This window comes from Callithrix jacchus, chromosome 18 (genome assembly GCF_049354715.1).
Source record: "Callithrix jacchus isolate 240 chromosome 18, calJac240_pri, whole genome shotgun sequence".
In the NCBI taxonomy this organism is placed as follows: Eukaryota; Metazoa; Chordata; class Mammalia; order Primates; family Cebidae; genus Callithrix; species Callithrix jacchus.
Window position 1 is genome coordinate 19,141,593 of NC_133519.1, and position 24,449 is coordinate 19,166,041.

General features: G+C 40.4%; 1 protein-coding gene across 3 annotated transcripts in view; it reads right to left on the bottom strand.

The window, feature by feature from the left end:
• Positions 1-11,326: 11,326 nt before the first annotated feature.
• LOC128930120 (uncharacterized) overlaps positions 11,327-24,449 on the bottom strand; it is a 68,084-nt gene continuing 54,961 nt past the window's right edge. For 2 of the 3 annotated variants that reach the window (XR_013529437.1, XM_078356055.1), the window contains exons 2-4: positions 15,453-15,543; positions 14,217-14,357; positions 11,327-13,888 (exon numbers count right to left, since the gene is read on the bottom strand). Coding sequence is in view for 1 of the 3 variants with exons in the window: in XM_078356055.1 (XP_078212181.1) it covers positions 15,454-15,543 (90 nt within the window). In the remaining 2 variants the exon portion in view is untranslated. Of the gene's footprint in view, positions 13,889-14,216; positions 14,358-15,452; positions 15,544-18,666; positions 18,807-24,449 lie in introns of those variants that run through there. The other variant, XR_008477777.2, reaches the window with a different exon arrangement.

The window sequence follows — 24,449 nt, forward strand, 5'->3', positions numbered from 1 at the left end:
GCATTTCATCAAATCTTTTTTCAAGGTTCTTATTTCTTTGCATTGGGTTAGAACATGTTCTTTTAACTCACAGAAGTTTCTCATTACCCTCCTTCTGAAGTCTGATTCTGTCATTTCATCACACTCATTCTCCAACCAGCTTTGTTTCCTTGCTGGTGAGAAGTTGTGATCTCTTGTAGGAGGAGAGGCATTCTGGTTTCGGGTGTTTTCATCCTTTTTGCGCTGGTTTCTTCCCATCTTTGTGGATTTATCCACCTGTCATCTTTGTAGTTGCTGATTTTCAGATTGGATGTCTGAGTGGACGTCCAGTCGATGATGAAGGTATTTCTGTTTCTTATTTTTCCTTCTAACAGTCTGACCCCTATGCTGTAGGACTGCTGAGGTCCACTCCAAGCCCTGCTTGCCTGGGGATCACCTACAGCAGCTGCAGAACAGTAAGGGTTGCTATCAGTTTCTTCTTCTGCTTTGTCCCAGAATTATGCCTGCCAAATGTCAGTGTGATCAGTCCTTCATGAGGTGACTCTTTGGATATATGGGGGTTAGGGAGCTGCTTAAGGAGACAGTCTGTCCTTTATAGGAGCTCAAGTGCTGAGCTGTGAGCTCTGTTGTGAGCTGGGCAGGTACGTTTAAGTCTGCTTCAGCAGAACTCATCAACCCCCTTTGTTTGCCCAGGTGCTCTGTACCGGGGAGTTAGGGCTTTATTTATGAGTTTCCATTGTGCTGCCACCTTTTTTTTTTTCCAGGGCTGCCCTGCCCAGCAAGGAGGCAGCCTAGTCACTGCCTGCCTGCAGAGGTTTTGGTGAGATGCTGTGGGCTCTGCCCTACTGCCGTGTGAACTTCCCTGCAGTCCTGTTTATATGGGTGTGGTTAGAACTGCCTCAGCAATGGTGGCCCACCTCTGTAATGGCAGACTCTCTCTGTAGTGGCAGGTTGCCTTGGCAATAACGGGCTGCCTCAGCAATGGCAGACTAACTCTGTAAGAATGGAGTGGCTTGGTAATGGCAGACGCCCCTCCCCCACAGAGCTGGACGTTCCGTGTTCAGATGTGCTTGCCATGTAACTCTCAACCCTGGGCGTTTCCAATTGCTTTTTTTGTGGGGGGCTGGGGGGGGGATATGGGACCTGCCAAGCCTGCTTACCTGGCTCCCTGCCTCAGAGCCTTTTTTTCCTAAGGTTGAATGGTTGACTTTCTCCCAGGTGTTCCAGTCACCTGTTGAAAAGGTGCCAGGATCTATGTGGTTTCCCATGCTGTGACCCACTGTGCTGGTTGAAACAACAGCGCTGCCTTGGAATCTCCTGGCCTGGCCCCCTGTTTCTGTCCCCTGTTTAATCAGATGAGTGGATGACTCTACCTTCCTGGAGCTCCAATTGCCAGCGTAAAAGGGCAATCAGACCAGTGTATTTTGTATGGAGAACCGCCGTGCTGGGACACCAGCAAAATAGCCGTGCTGGCGACCACTGGGGCTCCTCTGCCTGGGAATCTCCTGGTCTGTGGGCAATAAATATCCGTCTGGAAATGCAGCATCCACTCACCCTCTGTGTTTTCTATGGGAGCTGCAATCCTGGGTTGCTCTTAAACCGCCATCTTGGATCCTTCTCCCACCCACCCCCGCGCCTTTTCAACAGACAACTGGAACACCTGGGAGACCGAATCGACCATTCAACTAAAGAAAGAAAGAAAAAAAGGCTCTGAGGCAGGGAGCCAGGTGATCAGGCTCAGCTGGTTCCACCCCCACAAAAAAACAGCAATCGGAAATGCTCTCTATTGAGCATTTCACAGCAAGCACTGCAGAACCTGGAACAGTCCAGCTCTGTGGGGGAGGGGTATCTGCCATTACTGAGGCAGTCCACCACTAGGGAGGTAGTTTGCCATTGCTGAGGCAGCCCACCATAACAGAGAGAGACCGCCATTATAGAGGTGGGCCACCATTGCCAAGGCAGTTCTAACTATACCCATACAAACAAGACTGCAGGGAAGTTCACATGGCATCTGGGTGGAGCCCACAGCAGCTCAGCAAAGCCTCTGCAGGCTGACAGTGACTAGGCCACCTCCTCGCTGAGCAGGACAACCCTAAAAAAAAAGGAAGCAACACAACAGAAACTCATAAATAAAGCCCTAACTCCCTGGGACAGAGCATCTAGGGGAAAAAAGCAAAGTGGGGAGGGTTTATGATATGAGTTCTGCTGCAGCAGACTTAAACGTATCTGCCCAGCAGCTCTGAATGAACAACAGAGCTCACAGCTCAGTACTTGAGCTCCTATAACGGACAGACTGTCTCCTCAAACAGCTCCCTGACCCTGTATATCCAAAGAGTCACCTCATAAAGGAGAGCTCAGACTGACATCTGGCAGGTATCCTTCTGGGACAAAGATAGCAGCAGAAGAAACTGACAGCAACCCTTACCATTCTGCAGCTGCTGCAGGTGATCGCCAGGCAAGCAGGGTCTGGAGTGGACATCAGCAGTCCTACAGCAGAGGGGCCTGTTAGAAGGAAAACTAAGAAACAGAAAGAAATAACTTCATTATCAAAAAACTGGACATCCACTCAGAGATGCAATCTGAAAGTCAACAACTACAAAGACGACAGGTGGATAAATCCACAAAGATGGGAAGAAACCATCGCAAAAAGGATGAAAACACCTGAAACCAGAATGCCTCTCCTCCTCCAAGGGGTCACAACTTGTCAACAGCAAGGAAACAAGGCTAGATGGAGAGTGAGTGTGATGAATTGACAGAATCAACCTTCAGAAAGTGGGTAATAAGAAACTTCTCTGAGCCAAAAGAACATGTTCTAAGCCAATGCAAAGAAACTAAGAACTTTGAAAAAAGATTTGACAAAATGCTAATGAGAATAAACAACTTAGAGAGGAATATAAGTGAATTGATAGAGCTGAAAAACACAACATGAGAACTTCACAAAGCATACACAAGTTTCAACAGTCAAATTGACCAAGCAGAAGAAAGGATATCAGAGGTGGAAGATCAACTCAATGAAATAAAACGAGAAGGCAAGATTAGAGAAAAAAGTGTAAAAAGGAATGAACAAAGTCTCCAAGAAATGTGGGACTATGTGAAGAGACCTAATCTACATTTGATAGGTGTACCTGAATGTGACAGAGAGAATGAATCCAAGCTGGAAAATACTCTTCAGGATATTATCCAAGAAAACGTCCCCAACCTAGCAAGGCAGGCCAATATTCATGTCCAGGAAATACAGAGAACACCACAAAGATATTCCTCAAGAAGAGCAACCCCAAGACACATAGTCCTCAGATTCACCAGGGTTGAAATGAAGGAGAAAATGCTAAGGGCAGCCAGAGAGAAAGGCCAGATTACACACAAAGGGAAGCCCATCAGACTCATAGCAGATCTCTCAGCAGAAAGCCTACAAGCCAGAAGAGAGTGGGGGCCAATATTCAACATCCTTAAAGAAAAGAACTTTCAACCCAGAATTTCATATCCAGCCAAACTAAACTTTATAAGTGAAGGAAAAATAAAATCCTTTACAAACAAGTAAGTACTCAGAGATTTCATCACCACCAGGCCTGCTTTACAAGAACTCCTGAAAGAGGCACTAAACACCGAAAGGAACAACCAGTACCAGCCACTCCAAAAACATACCAAATGGTAAAGAGGATCAATACAATGAAGAATCTGCATCAACTAACGGGCAAAACAGCCAGCTAGCATCAAAATGGAAGGATCAAATTCACACATAACAATATTAACCCCAAATGTAAATGGGCTACATGCCCCAATCAAAAGACACAGACTGGCAAATTGGATAAAAAGCCAAAACCCATCGGTGTGCTGTATCCAGGAAACCCATCTCACATGCAAGGATACATAAAGGCTCAAAATAAAGGAATGGAGAAAGATTTACTAGGCAACTGGAGCACAAAAAAAAAAAAAAAAAAAAAGCAAACGTTGCAATTCTCATCTGTGATAAAATAGACTTTAAACAAACAAAGATCAAAAGAGGCAAAGAAGGACATTACATAATGGTAAAAGAATCGATGTAACAAGAAGAGCTAATGATCCTAAATATATAGGCACCAAATACAGAAGCACCCAGATACATAAGCCAAGTTCTTAATGACTTACAAAGAGACTTAAAGTCTCCCACTATTATCGTGTGGGAGTCTAACACCCCATTGTCAATATTAGACAGATCAATGAGATAGAAAATTAACAAGTATATCCAGGACTTGAACTCAGACCTGGAACAAGCAAACCTAATACGCATTTACAGAACTGTCCACCCCTAGTCCAGAGAATATACATTCTTCTCAGCACCACATTGCACCTACTCTAAAATTGACCACATAATTGGAAGTAAATCACTCCTCAGCAAATGGAAAAGAACGGAAATTGTAACAGTCTCTCAAACCACAGTGCAATAAAGTTAGAACTCAGAATTCAGAAACTAACTCAGAACCACACAGCTTCATGGAAACTGAACAACTGGCTCTTGAATGTTGACTAGATAAACAACGAAATGAAGGCAGAAATAAAGATGTTCTTCGAAACCAACAAGAACGAATACAAAACATACCAGAATCTCTGGGAAACATATAAAGCAGTGTATAGCGAAAAATATATAGCAATAAATAACCACATAAGAAGAAAGGAGGGATCTAAAATTGACACCCTATCATCAAAATTCAAAGAGCTAGAGGAGCAAGATAAAAAAAACCCAAAACCTAGCAGAAGAGAAGAAATAACTAAGATCAGAGCAGAACTGAAGGAGACAGAGACACAAAAATCCCTTTACAAAATCAATAAATCCAGGAGCTGGATTTTTGAAAAGATCAGCAAATTAGACTGCTAGCCAGATTAATAAAAAAGAAAAGAGAGAATAACTAAATAGATTCAATAAAAAATGATCAAGGGGAAATCACCACAGATTCCACAGAAATTCAAACCATCATCAGAGATTATTACAAACAACTCTATGCACATAAACTAGTAAACCTGGAAGAAATTGATAACTTCCTGGATACTTGCATCCTCCGAAGCCTAAACCCCAATAGAACAATAACAAGGTCTGAAGTTGAGGCAGCAATTAAGAGCCTACCACCCAGAAAAACCCCAGGTCCAGATGGGTTCACAGCCAAATTCTGCCAGACATACAAAAAGGAGCTGGTACCATTCCTTCTGAAATTATTACAAACAATCCAAAAAAAAGGGAATCTTTCCCAAATCGTTTTATGAGACCAACATCATCCTGATACCAAAACCTGGCAGATACTCGCAAGAAAAGAAAACTTCAGACCAATATCCATGATGAACATAGATGCAAAAATCTTCAATAAAATACTGGAAAACTGATGGCAACAGCACATCATAAAGCTTATCCATCATGATCAAGTAGGCTTTATCCCAGGAATGCAAGGCTGGTTCAGCATACACAAGTCTATAAATGTAATTCACCACATAAACAGAACCAAAGACAAAAACCACATGATTATCTTAATTGATGCAGAGAAGGCCTTTGACAAAATTCAGCAGCTCTTTATGCTAAAAACCCTCAATAAACTAGGTATTTATGGAATGTATCTCACAATAATAACAGCTATTTATGACAAACTAACAGCCAATATCATACGGAATGGGCAAAAATTGGAAGCATTCCCTTTGAAATCTGGCACTAGACAAGAATGCCCTCTCTCACCACTCCTATTCAATACAGTATTGGAAGTTCTAGCCAGAGCAATCAGGCAAGATAAAGAAATAAAGAGTATTCAAATAGGAAAGGAGAAAGCCAAATTGTCTCTATTTGCAGACTATATGATTGTATATCTGGAAGATCCCATCGTCTCAGCCCAAAATCTCCTGAAACTGATAAGAAACTTCAGCAAAGTCTCAGGATACAAAAATCAATGTGGAAAAATCACAAGCATTCCTATACACCAGTAACAGACTTAAAGAGAGCCAAATCAAGAATGAAGTGCCATTCACAATTGCTACAAAGAGAATAAAACACCTAGGAATACAACTAACAAAGGATAAAAAGGACCTCTTCAAGGAGAACTACAAACCACTGCTCAACAAAATAAGACAGGACACAAACAGATGGATAAACATTCCATGTTCATGGTTAGGAAGAATCAATACTGTGAAAAAGGCTATACCATCCAAAGTAATTTACAGATTCAACACTATCCCCATCAAGCTACCAATGACCTTCTTCACAGAACTGGAAAAAAAACACCTTAAACTTCATATGGAACTAAAAGAGAGCCTGCATAGCAAAGTCAATTCCAAGCAAAAAAAAAAAAAAACAAAGCCAGAGGCATCCCACTACCAGACTTCAAACTATACTACAAGGCTACAGTAATCAAAACAGCATGGTACTGGTACCAAAACAGAGATATAGACCAATGGAACAGAACAGAGGCCCCAGAGGTAACACCACACATCTAGAACCATCCGATCTTTGACAAACCTGACAAAAACAAGCAATGGGGAAAGGAGTCCCTGTTTAATAAATGGTGTTGGGAAAGCTGGCTAGTCATGTGCAAAAAGCAGAAACTGAACCCCTTCCTCACACCTTACACTAAAATTAACTCCAGATGGATTAAAGACTTAAACAGAAGACCTATCACCATAAAAACCCTCAAAGAAAACCTAGGCAAAACCATTCAGGACATAGGTGTAGGGTAGGACTTCATGACCAAAACACCAAAAGCATTGGCAACAAAAACCAAAATAGACAAATGGGACCTAATCAAACTCCACACTTTCTGCACAGCAAAAGAAACAGTCATTAGAGTGAATCGGCAACCAATAGCATGGGAAAAAGTTTTTGCAGTTTACCCATCTGACAAAGGGCTGATTTCCAGAAACTACAAAGGACTAAAACAGATTTACAAGAAAAAAGCGAGCCCATTCAAAAGTGGGCAAAGAATATGAATGGACACTTACAAAGAATACATACATGAGGACAACAAACATATGAAAAAATGCGCATCATCACTGGTCATTAGAGAAATGCAAATCAAAACTACATTGAGATACCATCTCACCCCAGTTAGAATGGCAATCATTAAAAACTCTGGAGACAACAGATGCTGGAGAGGATATGGAGAAATAGGAACACTTTTACACTGGTGATGGGAGTGTAAATTAATTCAACCGTTGTGGAAGACAGTGTGGCGATTCCTCAATAACCAGGAAATAGAAATTCCATTTGACCCAGCAATCCCATTACTGGGTATATATCCAAAGGATTATAAATCATTCTACTATAAGGACACATGCACACAAATGTTTATTGCAGCATTGTTTTCAATAGCAAAGACTTGGAACCAACCCAAATGCCCATCGATGATAGACTGGACAGGGACAATGTGGCACATATTTACCATGGAATATTATACAGCCATCAAAAATGATGAGTTCGTGTTCTTTGTAGGGACATGGATGAACCTGGAAACCATCATTCTCAGCAAACTGACACAAGAACAGAAAATCAAACACTGCATGATATCACTCATAGGTGGGTATTGAACAATGAGAACCTGTGGACACAGGGAGGAGAGCACCACACACTATGGTCTATCGGGGGGAAATAGGGGACGGACAGTGGGTGGTGGGGAGTTGGGGAGAGAGAGCGTGGGAGAAATGCCAGATACAGGTGATAGGGAGGAAGGCAGCGAATCACACTGCCATGTGTGTACCTATGCAACAATCTTGCAGTTCTTCACATGTAACCCCAAACCTAAAATGCAATTAAAAAAAAAAAACAACAGAAAAGCACCAGGACATCTAGTAAGATATGGTTTCTTCAGGAGGTCCTGAGTCAAGTAAAGTGTAATTATCAACTCTTTCTCCTAAATTAGTAAATTATTCTTTGTTTGAGGAAAATTATGAAAGATACAGACATTCAAGAGCAAGCATTTAGGCTCAGAACCTTTAAAATAAAATGGTTAAGAATACCAAAGATAAAGAAAACGGGGAGGCCATGTTTACCTTACTAGACTTCTGGGTCCGGATGACATTTTAACCACAGTTTTGAACTTCACACACACACACACACACACACACACACACACACAAACACTTTCCGTGCAGTGTCTTGCTTTGTTTCGTTTCTAGCTTTATGACAAATAAATTCAAATTTAAATTGGACCGAATAAGATAACTGATATACCCATCACTTAGATGCAATAAATGTTAACATTTTGCCTTACCTGCAAAACTGCATGTATGTTTGTGTCCCAGTATAAATTTACTGATGCAGCATTTGAAACTGGGTAAAATACCATGACATTTAGCCAATAACAACATCAGCATACGTTTCCTAAGCTAACAAAAATCTTATATCCTCAATACCTTTATCATACCCAGAAACATTATCAAATATACCCCGATATCCTCCATCCAGGCCATATTCAAATTTCCCAAACTGAGCCACAAATTCATTTGTGGTTAGCATTTTCAAACTAGAATCCAATCAACGATTATGCACTACATTTAGATGTTTTATATCTTTTGCTAATTTTAAACCAGAATAAAACAAAGCACAGACTGTGCTTTTTTATCCCCATGACACTGGCATGTTAAAGAGTCTCAAACAACAGTTTTATAAAATTTCCACATTCCTGATTTGTTGTATCTCATAGCACTGTTTAACACAAACCTGTGTCTCCTGTACTCCTTATGTAATGGGAATCTGAACAAACATCTTGATGACACACAGATGAAATTTGCGGTAAGGGTGCTTCAAAGGCAGTCCTGTTACTTCAATTACCTCAGGAGGCACACAATGCCAAGCTGTCCACTATCAGTGAGGCATAGTTTCATGATGACAGTTTCATTTTAAAGGGCGCTTCACCCATTATATAAGGCAAATATTTGTAGGGTGGTACTTAGGCTTCATCCAAATATTCTATTTCCTAAAAAGCTTTTACCTAATGGCTCCAAAATTCATTGATAATTCTTTCCTGAACAAATTATTTCAGGATATCAAAATGGTGACTTCTACTGGTATCATTCCTTCTACACTTATTAGCTGGGAATCTTCTGCACCACTCACAGAGCTCGTCCTTTAAAAAGCAATATAATATCATCTTAAGGAGATTTTGGGCTAAGACGATGGAGTCTTCTAAATATACAATCCTGTCATCTGCAAATAGAGACAATTTGACTTCCTCTTTTCCTAATTGAATACTCTTTATTTCATTTTCTTGCCTGATTGCTCTGGCTAGAACTTCCAATACTATGTTGAATAGGAGTGGTGAGAGAGAACACCCTTATCTAGTGCCAGTTTTCAAAGGGAATGCTTCCAGTTTTTGCCAATTCAGTATGATATTGGCTGTGGGCTTGTCATAGACAGCTTTTATAATTTTGAGATATGTTCCATCAATACCTAGTTTATTGAGAGTTTTTAGCATAAAGGGCTCTTGAATTTTGTCAAAGGCCTTCTCTACATCTATAGAGATAATCATGCAGTTTTTGTCTTTGGTTCTGTTTATGTAATTGATTACATTTATAGATTTGCCAGGCTTGCATCCCTAATATGAAGCCTACTTGATAGTGATGGATAAATTTTTTGATGTGCTGTTGCATTCGGTTTGCCAGTGTTTTGTTGAAGATTTTTGCATACAAAAATTAACTCCAGATGGATTAAAGACTCAAACATAAGACCTAACACCATAAAAACCCTAGAAGAAAACATCAGCAATATCATTCAGGACATAAGCATAAGCAAGGACTTCATGACTAAAACACCAAAAGCAATGGCAACAAAAGCCAAAATAGACAAATGGGATCTAATCAAACTTAAGAGATTCTGCACAGCAAAAGAAACAGTCATTAGAGTGAATCAGCAACCAACAGTATGGGAAAAAATTTTTGCAAGCTATCCATCTGACAAAGGGCTAATATCCAGAATCTACAAAGAACTAAAACAAATTTACAAAAGAAACAAAAAAACAACCCCATCAAAAAGTGGGTAAAGGATGTGAACAGCTACTTTTCAAAAGAAGACATTTATGTGACCAACAAACATATGAAAAAATGCTCATCACTGGTCATTAGAGAAATGCAAATCAAAACCACATTGAGATACCATCTCATGGCAGTTAGAATGGTGATCATTAAAAAATCTGGAGACAACAGATGCTGGAAGGCTATGGAGAAAAAGGAACACTTATACACTGTTGATGGGAGTGTAAATTAATGCAACCATTGTAGAAGACAGTGTGGCAATTCCTCAAGGATCTAGAAATAGAAATACCATTTGACCCAGCAATCTCATTACTGAGTATATACCCAAAGGATTATAAATCGTTCTATTATAAAGACATGTGCAGACGTATGTTCACTGCAGCACTATTCATAATAGCAAAGACCTGGAACAACACAAATGCCATCAATAATAGACTGGATAAAGAAAATGTGACACATGTACACCATGGAATACTATGCAGCCATTAAAAAAGGATGAGTTCATGTCTTTTGCAGGGACATGGATAAATCTGAAACCATCATTCTCAGCAAACTGACACAAGAATAGAAAACCAAACACTGCATGTTCTCACTCATAAGTGGCTGTTGAACAATGAGAACACATGGACACAGGGAGAGGAACATCATATACTGAGATCTGTTGGGGAGGGGTTAGGGGCTAAGGAAGCAATAGCCGGGAGTGAGGCGGTTGGGAAAGGATAACATTAGGAGAAATACCTAATGTAGGTAATAGGGGAAATGGAGGCAGCAAACCACCATGGCATGTGCATACCTATGTAACAACCCTGCAAGATCTGCACACGTACCCCAGAACTTAAAGTATAATAAAGAAAGAAAGAAAAAAGCAATATAATAGTCATGTGGGCTATTTACCAATATTCTGGTGTGTGGGTTTTTTTTTCCTTCTGCATACATAGGGAGTGTATTAATCAATTTTTGCATCACTAACAAACAATCTGGTATCTTATTTGCGTATGCACAGATTTCTTGCTCACAGGTCTGTGATTTGGCTGAGGCCCAGCTGTGGCTCTGGTGTGCTTCGTTCCAGTCCCTAGTTTGGCATTACATCTCTCTGCCACCAGAACTCTGAATAAAGAAGCAATGGCTCCTGGGGATCTGCTCCTCTTTTACTGGTTGGTATAAGCACCAAGGAGTGAAAGCACGAACTGCCTCCCTCAGTGAGGATGACATGAATCAGAACACTTGTAACTCCAGGAGAGATGTGCAGTGAAAGTGGAAAATAAACTCTTTCATTTCAAGCTGCTGAGATTGTGAGGTTGTTTGTTACTGCAGCATAACCTACCTGTCCTGACAAATACAAACAGGGTACAGCTTAATTATTTCCTTTTAATTACTAATTTTCAGAGTAAGAAGTTTGCATACTAATAACTTCTATTGTGGCAAATAATCTCATATTTTATCTTTTCTTTTGAATGTCATTTTGGTCTTGGACATTTTTATTAATATGTTCAATCAAAAACATTATTTTTTTGATGCTCGTATTGTCCCAAACTCAGTCAGTGACAACCCCTTCAAGCTGCATCCTTTTGTCAAGACCCTAATTGTTCTCTAGAAACTCCCTGATACAATAAGAGATCTTACAATCACTGTAAATATTCCGTCTCAAACCTAGAATCAGCCATTCCTATAAGGAGCCCTAGTTCTTTTTAGAGAGAATGCTATTTTAGAAAGCAATAAATACCTTAGTGTCAGGTGTGCTCAATACTATTGGATCATAATGGTTTCTAAGTTCTTTCACTGGACAGACTGGATAAAGCATGTATTTTCATTCTCTCCCCTACCCTTTGTGTGTGTGTGTGTGTATGTGTGCGCACGTGCGTGTGTGTGTGCCACTGTTTCCTTATCCCTCTTTTTCTCCACACACACATTCTCACACATACACTTATAGATTATATGTAGATAAATTAGAGTTACATTAAATAGATTAATTATATTGCACGTAATACATGATATATATTACGTGCAATAATATAGATTATGCATAGCATGTTATATAGAATCTTATGTTCATACTAATATTTACAACTTAGATTTGATTTTATAGTTATCCCCCTCCTAATTCCTTTCTTTCTATATTTGTTTCTCTTTTCTCATACATTGAAAATGTTGCATTCTGATGTTACTAACCTCTTATTTGCTTTATTCTAGAATGTACATAAAATAATTTCAAAATTATAATCGCAACAATACAACTACTGGGTTAAGTTTAAGATTTCCTTGAGTACTTTTGTTCTGAAAAATTGTGCCTCCAAAAGATGTATACTTAAAGGTCCTGTGTGCAAAAGACACTTAATTCCTTTTCTTGTACAGTCATGTATCTATTAGTATGCAATTCAGTCAATTTTTTATAGCTTTTGATTAGGAAGACAACATGTGCAATTTTTCTTACACAAGCATCCTAGGACAGCTTGTTCTCTTGCCCTTCTGTGATTGCCTGTGTCATTATCACAGCTATTGTTCTGTCTTTTTCTCCTAAACTGTCCCCTCTGCCACAGAGCTGGCTCTGAAAAATGTTAAGCATTAAGTATTCTTATTCCAATTGATGAAAATCCATCATTATAACCCTTGAACCAGAGCTAAAAGACTGGATTAGCACGTGTAAAACTGCCATTGAGGGGAAAGCACCCAATTGCAGGGAAGATAAGAATCAATGAAGAAAGGGAGAAGGAGAAAGAAGTACAGCTCCACAGAAAAGGCTAGAGCCCAGCTATGACTGTCGGAAAGAAAGGCTGGTTATGGACATCCAGTGCTGTAAATACATTCTAGAGAAGGCTGAAGGAACTTGAGTCATAAGGCATGTACAACTGAGTTGCAGTCAAACCGAAGCTCCAACGGAAATGCATTTACCCCACAACAGAAAAACAACACTAGCAACAACTGATTTGGATTTAGCAGTTTCTGTTCCAATAATTTACATCTATTAGGTCATCTAATTCCTTTGAGAAATCTATGCGGTAAGCCCTATGATTGTTCTTATTTTACTAATAAAGAAACTGAGGCAAAGAGAAATGTTGTGACTTACCCGTTCTCCTAAAGATTGTAAGTGGCAGAGCCAAGATTCAAACCCAGAGATTCTCAGCCAGAATCCAACACATCAGAGCAAGCTCTTTCCCCAGGAGCAAGATATTTGGCTGTGGAAAGCTAAAGAATTATTCAAGACAAATGAATTCTCTATTGCCTATATAAACTGGTGATGGAAACCATTGAGGGAGCCCTGAAAAACCATGTTTCAATTCCAGTTAAGCCACTTAATCCCTAGGTAACTGTGGAGTAATCTTCATTTAGAAAACATTACCCAATACTACTGCTCAAATAACACTGTATGACAATTGTTTTAGGTACAATCACTACTTGATCATGTCGTGAGTGTACCTGTGAAGACAATTTATATAAATGGAAAATTATAAGATCTCAGAGACGAGTTTGATGTGTTTTTGTAGCATGTTTTTTTGTTGTTTTCTAAGTTTTTGGTTCTTGGTTTTCTTATTGTGTGTGTGTAATTTTGACCTTCTTCAACACCTGTGCTTTCAGTTTTCTCTCCTATACAGGTATCTATACCTAGGCTCCCAGCACACAGCTTGGTTTTAGGTAGAAGCAACTCCCTGAGCATCCTGTGCCGATGTTATAGACCTAGTAATGACTCAGCGTGCTCCACTGACAAAGCTGACATTTCAAGGGTACTCTGCCAACTAGAAAGTCGGAAATAAACAAGGAACTGATCCTATAGATGCAAAGTGGTGAGAAAGCACCCTTTGTCTTGGCTCTCGATTTAAAATCATGTCACTGAAACGTAAAGTCTTTACTGTTTATACCTTTTCCATTTCCAGCTCAGGAGTTTAAGCCCACAAGCACCTGTCCTTGCTTTCCACCCAGCTCCTTGGCTGCTCCCATGCTGTCAAATTAAGCAGAAAAATAAAATCAATTAATGAAATAATCATTACTCCTCTGTTCCCTTGCTCTTTGTTGATTTCATTATTCATCTGAAGACATGATTGCAGGGAAAGCAGAAAGAATCTGGGGAGAGAGGTAAAGAGAAAAGCATACAGATCAAGAAAAAAGGCCAGCAGATCTCAATCTGCAGACCACAGAGTCATCTCAGGAGAAAGTTTACTAGTAACAGTGGCTGTATTAATCTCAGTGACACTAGTTGCTATATCAGCCAAAATTCCCAACGGCTGCACACACACACACACACACACACAAAAGAATGTTTTGCTCACATTCCAGTCGAATGTAAGCACTCTTGGTTTGGTGGCTCTCTTCCAAGCAGTGACTCAGGCATGGTTTCCATCCATTTGTCTGGCCGTCTATCTTCAAGATCTGTTTGCCAACATCGCCACTGGCATCAAATATCCAGTAAGCTGACAAGAAAGAGAGAGCGGAAAAAGAGCATCTGCTTTTGAACCATCCCAGCCTATAAAAGATGTGTCACAGCCATGCCCATGTCATTGGCTTCCATTTCCAACTAGAAGCAAGGGAGTCTGAAAGAAGTGGCCCCTGGATGGAAAGCATGACTTGCTGCTGTAAAGTTAGCTGTCCGGACCACAATCGCCCCTGGAGATTACTAGGGCCACAGTCCTGAGAGCCATTTGTGCAGAAAAAAAAAATGGCACTAAGAAGGAATAGAAAGGAACAAGGGTCAAAGGCTGCCATCTCTCAGAAACCTTGGTTCTCGGCTGAACCAATCAGCCCGAGTCAAAATTGTGAAGTCACCTGCAGAAGGCATCTCCTCTCTTCTTTATGCCTTGCTCCTCTCAGGTGTTCTCTTGATAGGCATTTAGATTTTTCATGGTGACCCCAAGTTCCTTGGGCCGCCCTATTTAGTGGCAATTCTGACCCATTCTCTCCAGGCATTGCTAGATGACCAGTTAGTCAAGAGCTTACATTCCCACAGTTGAGTTGAGCCCTGTTTTTGATAACATTTGCATCTTAATGTTCCTAAATCAATTAACCGAAGGCTATAAAAACTTTGGTCTTCTTGAAAATGATTTAGTCATTTCATCATAATATAATTAAGGAGAAATTTGACAAGTAGAGAATCCTTTGGAAACCCCTCAAGTCACTGTACACAGGTAGCTTCCTATTATGCAGGAGTAAAATCAACCCACAAATGAAATACTAAGACTAATAAAATCTCTGCCATTATCATAATTATTTATAGCTTAGAAGCCCTTTAATTTCTACATCCAAGTAAAAACACCATTATGAAAAAAAAATACTCTCTGCATGAGAAAACTGAGACTTGAGTAAGCTAAAATACTTTCCTAAAGTCACAAGACGTGAAAGGAGTAGGCTAACGACTGAAGCCAAGAGACCTTGACTCATAATTCAGTGCCTGGTCACAATTCCGAGGGACATTGGTCCTTTCTTGTAATATGCAATATTTCTAAGGCATTTAGAAGTCTGTCTTTTAAATTACTTCAAGTTAAAAGTACCCTATTGTTCTGTTTTCCAACCTTATGTTTGAGATTCATTTCCTTGTTTTCTCAGTCTGTGTTCAGATTTTCTTCTTTCTTCATCTTTAAATGTTTTCTGATGGCCAGTTATCTGGGAAAAAACGATTCATAGTTTGGCAAAAGTTACATGGCTGATACGAATGCATTTGCTTCACAGTCCATAGAAACCCGCCCAGATTTATCGCTGTCTATTCTTCCCACCCATGCACCCATCCTTGCCAGCCTGCAACAAGCGGGTGCTTCATGCTTTCCATTCTTTTTAAATCACAAAAGCTAACTGAACAAGTGGTAAACCAGTGTCGAAAGGTCGCAGGAAAGCAAGTAAAGACCTGCCACACATATAGTCAAAAGAAGGCTGTAGTTGCAAACAAGGTAAGAGTAGATTTCTTCTCAAATACCTACGCAAATTCACTCGATTACACAGCAGGGCTGATGTATGTTTGCCACTAACTACTCGTAGGAGAAAATCTACCCCATTTACTCCATTTTCCCAGAATCTCTATTTTGCTCAAGACACTCTGTTCCATCCTCATCCCATATCTCTTTCTCACACCCCTAACTCCTTTCAATTATTCCCTCCCAATCTGTCCTCCCTTTCATTTTGTCTTCTAGAAATTCTTACCTAATTATTCATGCTTGGTCCTAATATTTCTGCTCATTGCTTCCTCTCAAAACTAACCATATTACATCTCTCTTTTTTTAAAATGGTATTTTGTGGTAGCAAAATTGAGAATGAGCTTCTAGAGTTTGCCTTGGCAAACTACAAGCAAAATTCAGCCTGTAATGCATTTTCCTATGGACCCCGAGCTGAAAATGTTTTTTATATTCTCAAAACAAAACAAATAGTAATATTCAACAGAGATGGAAGGACCCAGAAAACCAAATATTGCTCTCTGGTCCTTTACGGAAAAAGCGCCCGATCCCCCATTCTAGACTATGTAAAACCTCTGGTCTCTCGTCTATTGCTGTCCTCTGTAATCATTATTATTCTTTGAAATTCTCCCCCCAGTTTATTTACTAAAGTAGAGGATACAGTGTTATAGAGCAACCACATGCAAATGGGAAATGGCCCCTAATATTTTTCTTTACATGGCATGACAATTATTAGAAGAGTTTAAAATCTCCTTTTATTTCAACTTTCTGTTTCGGGAAAAAAATGTATTTTTGGTAATAGAGAACACCTCTTCAGATCACAGCCTTGACCTTCCTGATGTTTCAGAGGTTTATTGGAGGACCACCAGTGCACTTCCCTCCCTAGCCCAGGAGACCAGGAGGAAAATGGGCGAAGTGGTGATGACATGGGAGGCAGCAAGAAGGTGGTGTAGGAGAACGGTCTGAATAATTTACCTTCCAGGTGCGTCTTAGCTGGTGGCAACAGATCTTACTAAACCACATCAAGCTAGAAACTGATTTTATTATTTTTCCCACATTTGAATGATGGCTCCTCTCTGCTTTTGACTCCCCTGTTAGCAGCCTGAGGTGCAGCTGGAGAGGTAAAGCGTCTGGGAGGCAGTGATAGCAGCGTCCCCGGGGAGCAGGCTATTGGCAGGCTGGTTGTGCTGCCAAGCCTGACTGCTTCTCTGAGACAAGTATCAGAGCCACAGTATGCTGTGAGTTGGTAACAGCATATCCCGGGAAAGCCCCACTAAAAATCCTGACCATTATGAGAGGAAATATGCTCTCATACTGTCAGCAAAACAGTATGAAAGCAAAATAATAGATAAGCAGCAGTACACTGGAACATGCTTTATAGCAAAGACCTACCAATAGTAGGCACGTATTAGCTGTAGAACAAGCTAAACTCACATGCTTAGCCAGCGGCTGTGAGCTTAGATTTAGGAGATAAATATAAAAACAGTAATAATGTCAAGGGAAAGACCCTTACAGGCCCACAGCATTGCTCCTACTAGAACGTAAGTCCATATAGTGATTTTCATTTTCAAATAAACATCTACTGAGCCTATGTGAACTGTTATATTTCAATCTAAATATGAGAAAGGGTAAGTCACTTATTAAGGACCACATGGTTATAAATGACAATACAAAGCATTAGAGGGCCAGGGAGAGCCAGAGAGAGAAAGAGAACAGATGAAATTAGACAGATGTGGCTGTGACTGTCAAATCTGCTACTTAGAAGCTATGAAATTTTGTGCAAGCTACTGCCTTCTCTGAGCTTTAGTTTTTCCATTTCTAATGTGGGAATAATATCTACTTTTTTCACGGATTTCATGAGGATAAGAGGCTCTTTTTCTCATGTGAATGGTTCATGGCTGACCCTTTAGAGAGAAAGAGGACAGAGGGAGGAAGGTGTGTAGGTAAGAAGTGCCTACGCCAGGAAATTCAGGGGCAAGGTTGGCCTGTGTATCAAGACACTAGAATTTCAGGCAGAGTTACATCCAGATTTCATGACCTCTGTGGACAAGAGAATAGGAAACATGAAGTTCTTATAGTCAGTCTTACTGTGACTATAAGAATTCATGGCTGCTGGGCACAGTGGCTCATGCCTATAATCCCAGCACTTTGAGAGGCTGAGGCAGGAGGATCACTTGAGGTTAGGAGTTCGAAGCCAGCCTGGCCAACATGGTGAAACCTCATCTCTACTAAAAATACAAAAATTATAGGCACGCTGACAAGTGCCTATAATCCCAGCTACTTGGGAGGCTGAGGCAGAAGAATGGCTTGAACCCAGGAGGCAGAGGTTTTAGTGAACTAAGATCGCACCATTGCACTCCAGCCTGTGTCAAGAAGTGAGACTCCATCTCAAAAAAAAAACAAGACCAAAAAAAAAAAAACCCCCCAAAAATCAAAGAATTCATGGCTACAAAAAACACTTCTACTCCAATCTATTGCTTGATGGCCATTCTAGAACCTCGAAAATTGTGTGCAAAGGAATTGTTCCTTCATTTCTGCCTCCAACTAGAATCTACTGTTTTCTGACATTCTCAGCTTTTTGGAAGCCTTCTGAACACATTCATATGATGAGAACTATTTCCCATCTGAGAATGGGAGTTAGGGAAGGAAGAAAGGAAACAAAGGGGAAAATGCAAGACTAAACCGCCACGGGCTGGGAGTCTCATTTCCTGCACTTTGGCCACTGCTGTAGGTAGTTACCAGGTAATATCTCTTCCTCCAGTGTGCACGGTCTCTGGTATTATCACTTATGAAAATGTAACCTAAAATTGATAGAGTTACTTGGGAAAGCAAGAACGCATACCCTGGTGAAGCTGAACAGGAAAATAAACCATGACGTAGCCATCCAGTTCCCAAGTGTATAATCTGAAATTGCTTGCTCTAGGAGGTATAAGATTATTCCAACAGCATTGTTCGTAACAAACAAATAACCTGAAAAAAAAACTGCACATCCATCAAAGGCAGAAGGCATTAATAACTGTGATATACCATGGAGCATTATACATTGATGAGCATAAACTGTTTTATATCTAAGAACATGACTAAATCTCAAAACACAAAAACAACTCATATAAGAATATATTTCCCTTTATACAAAGTTTAAAAAGCAAAACAAAGTGATATATTATTCGGGGATAGCTATCTGTGAAATAAAACTATAAATAAGCCAAGGGAATGATTGGTTACCAGCCCCTAGGGACCGAGAAAGAATGCAGTTGAAGAGGTTCACCTGAGGAGTCTTCGAAGAACTAGCAATGTTCTCATTTTAAGCTGACTGGTAGGATTCTAAGTGCTTATTTTATTATTGTAATTATACTTTCTAAATGGTTCATATACATCCTATATGCCCTTGGGTATGTATAATTTATTTCACAATAAAAAAATTAATGTAACCCAAACGGGGCCCCCTAGGGTCGCCTCTGCTCTCACTCCACACTACCTTGAGTCAAGTAACAGATCAGTGTCAGCTCTGACTAGCGTTACGGTCTGAATGTCTGTGTGTGCCTCCCAAAATTCATATGCCGAAATGCTAACCTCAATGTGATGGGGTGGGGCCACTGGGAGGCAAAGTCTCTGGTATTATCAGTAATGAAAATAGAATCCAAAATGGATAGTATCACTTTGGGAAGCATGAAAGAATATCTTGATGAAGCTGATCAGAAATGTGATCTATGACATAGCAAAACTATTCCCTGTTGGGATCCTTAATGGGATCCCTAATGGGATTTCTTCAGTGCTCTTGTGCAAGAGGCACAAAGAAGTTTGTTGCCTGTTTCCACCATACGAGGATGTAGCCACTTATGAGTCAGAAAGTGGACCCTCACCACACCCTGAATCTGCCTTGACCTTGGACTTTCCAGCCTCCAAAACTGTGAGACATACATTTCTGTTGTTTGTAAGCCACGCGGTCTGTAGAATTTTGCTGTAGCACCCCTTTGCCTGGAGCATTCATCTCCCCGCTTCTCATGTCACCAACTCCAAGTGGCTTCTTTTTCATCTTAACCAAAGTTACTCTGCCCATCAGTCTCTGCTGCAATCTCTTATCTGTTCCCTTCATTACAAACTCATTACAAACTGTAACAGCTTTGTTTACTTGTTTCTGTTTCTTTTCTTTTTGTCAGTCTCTCCTACTAGAACACATGCCTTGGGAGAGTGAGGACTCTGTCCTGTTTATTGCAACCTCCCGTCTCTCAGCACAGTGCCTAGTATAAAACAGTGGCCAGATATGGTGTTAGGAGTGTGATAATTAAAAATGTATCATAAACCCACAGTTAAACAATGACTTTGTAATAACTTGTCATCTTATGTGCCAGGGCTTACACACACACACACACACACACACACACACACACACTCATCACCCCAAGCCCTGCCATTTTTCTGCATGACTCGGGGTTACATGGGTGGCCTGTCCAGAATACTGTCTTCTCTTTTCTTTGACTTTTCTATCTCCATTAAACTTCTATTTGTCTTTACTGCAACCACTAATCCAGATTATTTCTGTGTGTGTTTAAAGTAATACAATTAAATATTCTATACTTGGAGAATAGCCTAGTATCATTACAGCTAGTTCACTCAATGAGTCCCACTCTTTGGGCTGCTTTTGACCGACCCAGTAGTCCTCTTTCTTTCATGCCTTCCTAACTTCACCTCTATGCCTTCCACTGAAAGCCACTTGCCAGTATCCTAACCCCCTCAGCCTTTGTCCTTCCTTCCTTCCCACACCCCTTCCTCCCAAGCTGTAGACACTTTAACTCTCAGCTTCCTCAGTGTTTGCACCCAGGCTGCTAATCTCTGCTAGAGAAAATCACACAACTGTTAATTCATGATAATAAACTTCATCTGATTCTCCACACTGCTCCACAAACGACATTTCCTAGTCAGCCCACTCTTCAAATTTCAGTAATGATACTTCAAGATTTCTTTCAACATTCTTACCTCATAGAAACTACGGAGTTTACTTGTCAGGAGCTCATCCAATCTCCTAACTGCAGTGGCTTGAAGAGTAGACCCCAAAAAGCACTCTCAGGTTTTAACATTTACAACCTGTGACTGTGACCTCATTTGTAAAATGCATCTTGCAGATGAAATTAACGTAAGGATACTGAGATGAGATCATGGTAGATTTAGGGTGGGCCTGAAATCCAATGGCAGGCATCCTTCTAGAAAAAGGCAGAGGGAGATCTGAGGGACAGAAAAGATGGCCAGGTAAACACAGAGGCAGAGTTTGGAAGTGTGCAGCCCCGAGCTGAGAAACCTGTTCAGAGGAGTGAAAATCTGTTTACACCTTGACCTCAATTTTGGACTTCTAGGCTCCAAAACTTTGAAGGAATAAATCTGTTATTTTTGAGGCACTCAGCTTAGGGAAATTGGTTATGGCATCTCTGGGAAATTTATGATGCTAACTAAGCTGACACCTGCTCTATCCACTTTCTCTTCAGTTACAGTAGCAGGGCTGGACTGTTCCCATTGAAATCCACAGCTAGGTTGGGGACATCGCAATAAGACACTGTGGTGAGTGGTGCAAGTCTCAAGTTAGATTGCCTGGGTGTCAGTCCTGTTCCCAGCACTTACTATGTGATGTTGGTTACTCACAGTGACATTCTATGCCTCAGTTTCCTTCTCTCAAAAAAATAGGATAACAATAAAAAGTACCTCTCTAGGAGGTAAAAGCATCATGCTGTTAGAATAAAGAACAACTTTTATTATCATTACTAAACTATCTATTGATTACTCCCCTCTCTTGTTTCTTCAGTCTGTTTCTTCTTCATGAGGTAATTTCTATGAACATTTAAACAATCTTGACCATTCCCTATCCAAACAAACATCACCACTCTCTAAACCACACTCCTCCCTCCAGCTCCCACCCCATCCACTAACTCCATTTCACAACAAATGTTTTACTTGTATGCACTCCTGGCTTCTCCTTCCTCATTTCTCACTCACTCGGGAACTCACTGGAAGCTGCTTTCCTTGATTTCCCAATGAAACTGCCCTTGAATTACCATGTATTACCAAATCCTGAACGAAATATCAGCTCTTATCAGCAACACTTGACACAGGCTCATACACCCTTTTTAAAAAGCTTCTTTTCATTGATTCAGGCCCCAGCCCTCCTAGTTTTCTTCCTGCCTATCTGGCCAGTCTCATTTGCTCACTTCTACCTCCTCTAATGACTCCTTAAATGATGGGTTCCTCGGGGCTCTTTCTTAGCCATTCTTCTTTTCTCATTTTACCTTCTATGAGATATTGACCAATCCCAAGACATCCATTTACTCACAACAGACTGATCATTCCTAACTTGTATCTCTGGCCTAGATTTCTCTTACACTTCCAGGCTCATATATCTAGCTGCCTACTAGACATATCTACTGGCACATATTAGACACCTCAAATTCAACATGTCTCAAGTGGAAATATTCACCTTCCCTGGCCTTTTTGAGAATCTACATCCTCTATCTATCCCCCTTCTCAATAAAGGGCACTTCCATTCACCCATTTGCTCAAGCTAGAAAGCCAGCAATCATCCTGGATGACTCTTTTTCCTTTACCTCTTACAACCGATTTCCACTGAGTCTTATCCCTTTGATATCTTAAATGACTCTCAGATTCATTCTCTTCTCTGTCTCCACTGCTCTAATACAAGCCAGCACCACATCACATATACCCTTAAACTGTCTCCAACCTAGCTTCCCTTCAGTCTTTCTCCAAATTCATCTGGAATAATCTTTTCAAACTGTATTCTGAATTATAAATCTAAGCCTGGTCACCACACACACACACTTAAAATCTGTCATTGGCTGATATTTTCTCTTAGGATAAAATCCAAACTCCTTCAAATCAGTTCCTCCACAACCTGGCTCTCAGCATTAAATGTCAGTCTCACAGACTGCCTGGAGTGTTTTTGTTCTCGCCTTCCTTCATAGCTTAATGCCACTTCTTCCAGGAAGCCCTGATGGCCCTCCAGCCTCCAGATGTTCCATGGTGTTCTCTGTACTTCCTCTAAGCGTGACCCCTCCCCATAATGTGTTGGGATGACCTAATCAGTGTCTGTCTTCCACACTCCAGAGCAAGCAGTGTAAGACCCAGAACCATGTCTGTCTCATTCCCAATGCATCCCCAGTTCCAGACCCACAGCAGGCACTTCATAAAGACGGGTTAAGTAAGTGAACAAGTGCTGTTTTCCTTGGGGAATAATTTGGTACACTTTATACTGTGTTTCTCTAAATTATGTGTGTATTATGGCTGCATTTGTGTATATGTGCATATGTATATATGCACATATGTGTATATATAGATATGCACATATGTGTATATATATATTTAATGAACATAATTAAGAGTTATTGACTGAATTACAGAAGTAGTAGTCAGAATAATTTATCTCTGAACTCTGTCATACAGTACGGAGGAAGGAAATTAATGAAAATCTAGAAATTGGGAGCAAATTAGTGTGATGCAAGGATCTTGGAGGAAAAGTTTTAAAGGACACTATACTGAGGTTAAGACAAGACGATTAAAAAAATAATTTATTGTAGACTAGTTTCCTTAGGGATCAGCTTGGAAACTATTAAGAAACATACATTTCAGTTAAAGAACCTAGAGAAAAATAATTTGGGCTAGAAAGTGGGCGGATAAAATCTAAATTTTCGGGACTGTTCAATAATACCACTCAACCTTCACAGCTGGGTCATCTGTATTTTTAACACCTGTAACTGATAATCTATTCCTTATTAATGGTATTTCAGATAAAAGTCTGAAATTTTATTTCTCTTCTTTCATATATAGATCATGGCTGAGATTTATAAACGACACCTGCATTTAAACAGGGTGGACGTGGTATTTGACTGAAAGACCAAAATCAAGTTGGGAAAGAACACATCTTAACGTTCCTGCTTTTACCCCAAAATACAGAAAGTAAAATAGTATCTGAAAAAAAATGAAACTCAAAATTCATGGAGGCAAATGCTGTGTGCAAAATCACTGACTTGCCAGGCGTGGTGGCTCATGCCTGAAATATCAGCACTTTGGAGGCTGAAGCAGGTGGATCACCTGAGGTCAGAAGTTCAAGACCAGCCTGGCCAACACGGTGAAACCCCATCTCTACAAAAAAATACAAACACATTAGCCGGGAGTGGTGGCAGGTGCCTGTAACCCAGCTACTTGGGAGGCTGAGGCAGGAGAATCACTTGAACCCGGAAGTTGGAGGTTGCAGTAAGCCAACATTGCATCATTGCACTCCAGGCTGGACAACAATAGCAAGACTCTGTCTCAAAACAAACAAACAAACAAACAAACAAACACAAACAAACAAACAAACAACTTTACCAAGAAAAAAGGCTTTAGAGTTTGCACTGGAAAAGCTGGCTGGCGACGCTGAGCAAGCTTCCCAGCAGGTGGCGCCCTCAACCAATGAATGAGAAAAGCTACACGTACTCAGACACACCTACATTTTAAGAATCAAAATCATCTCTTTTGTAATATATATATTCTGACCACACACTCAGTAATTGTGGAATCCATATACCCTTATCCTCTGTACAACACACACATACACATGCGTGTGGACACATTCCTCCACCAGGG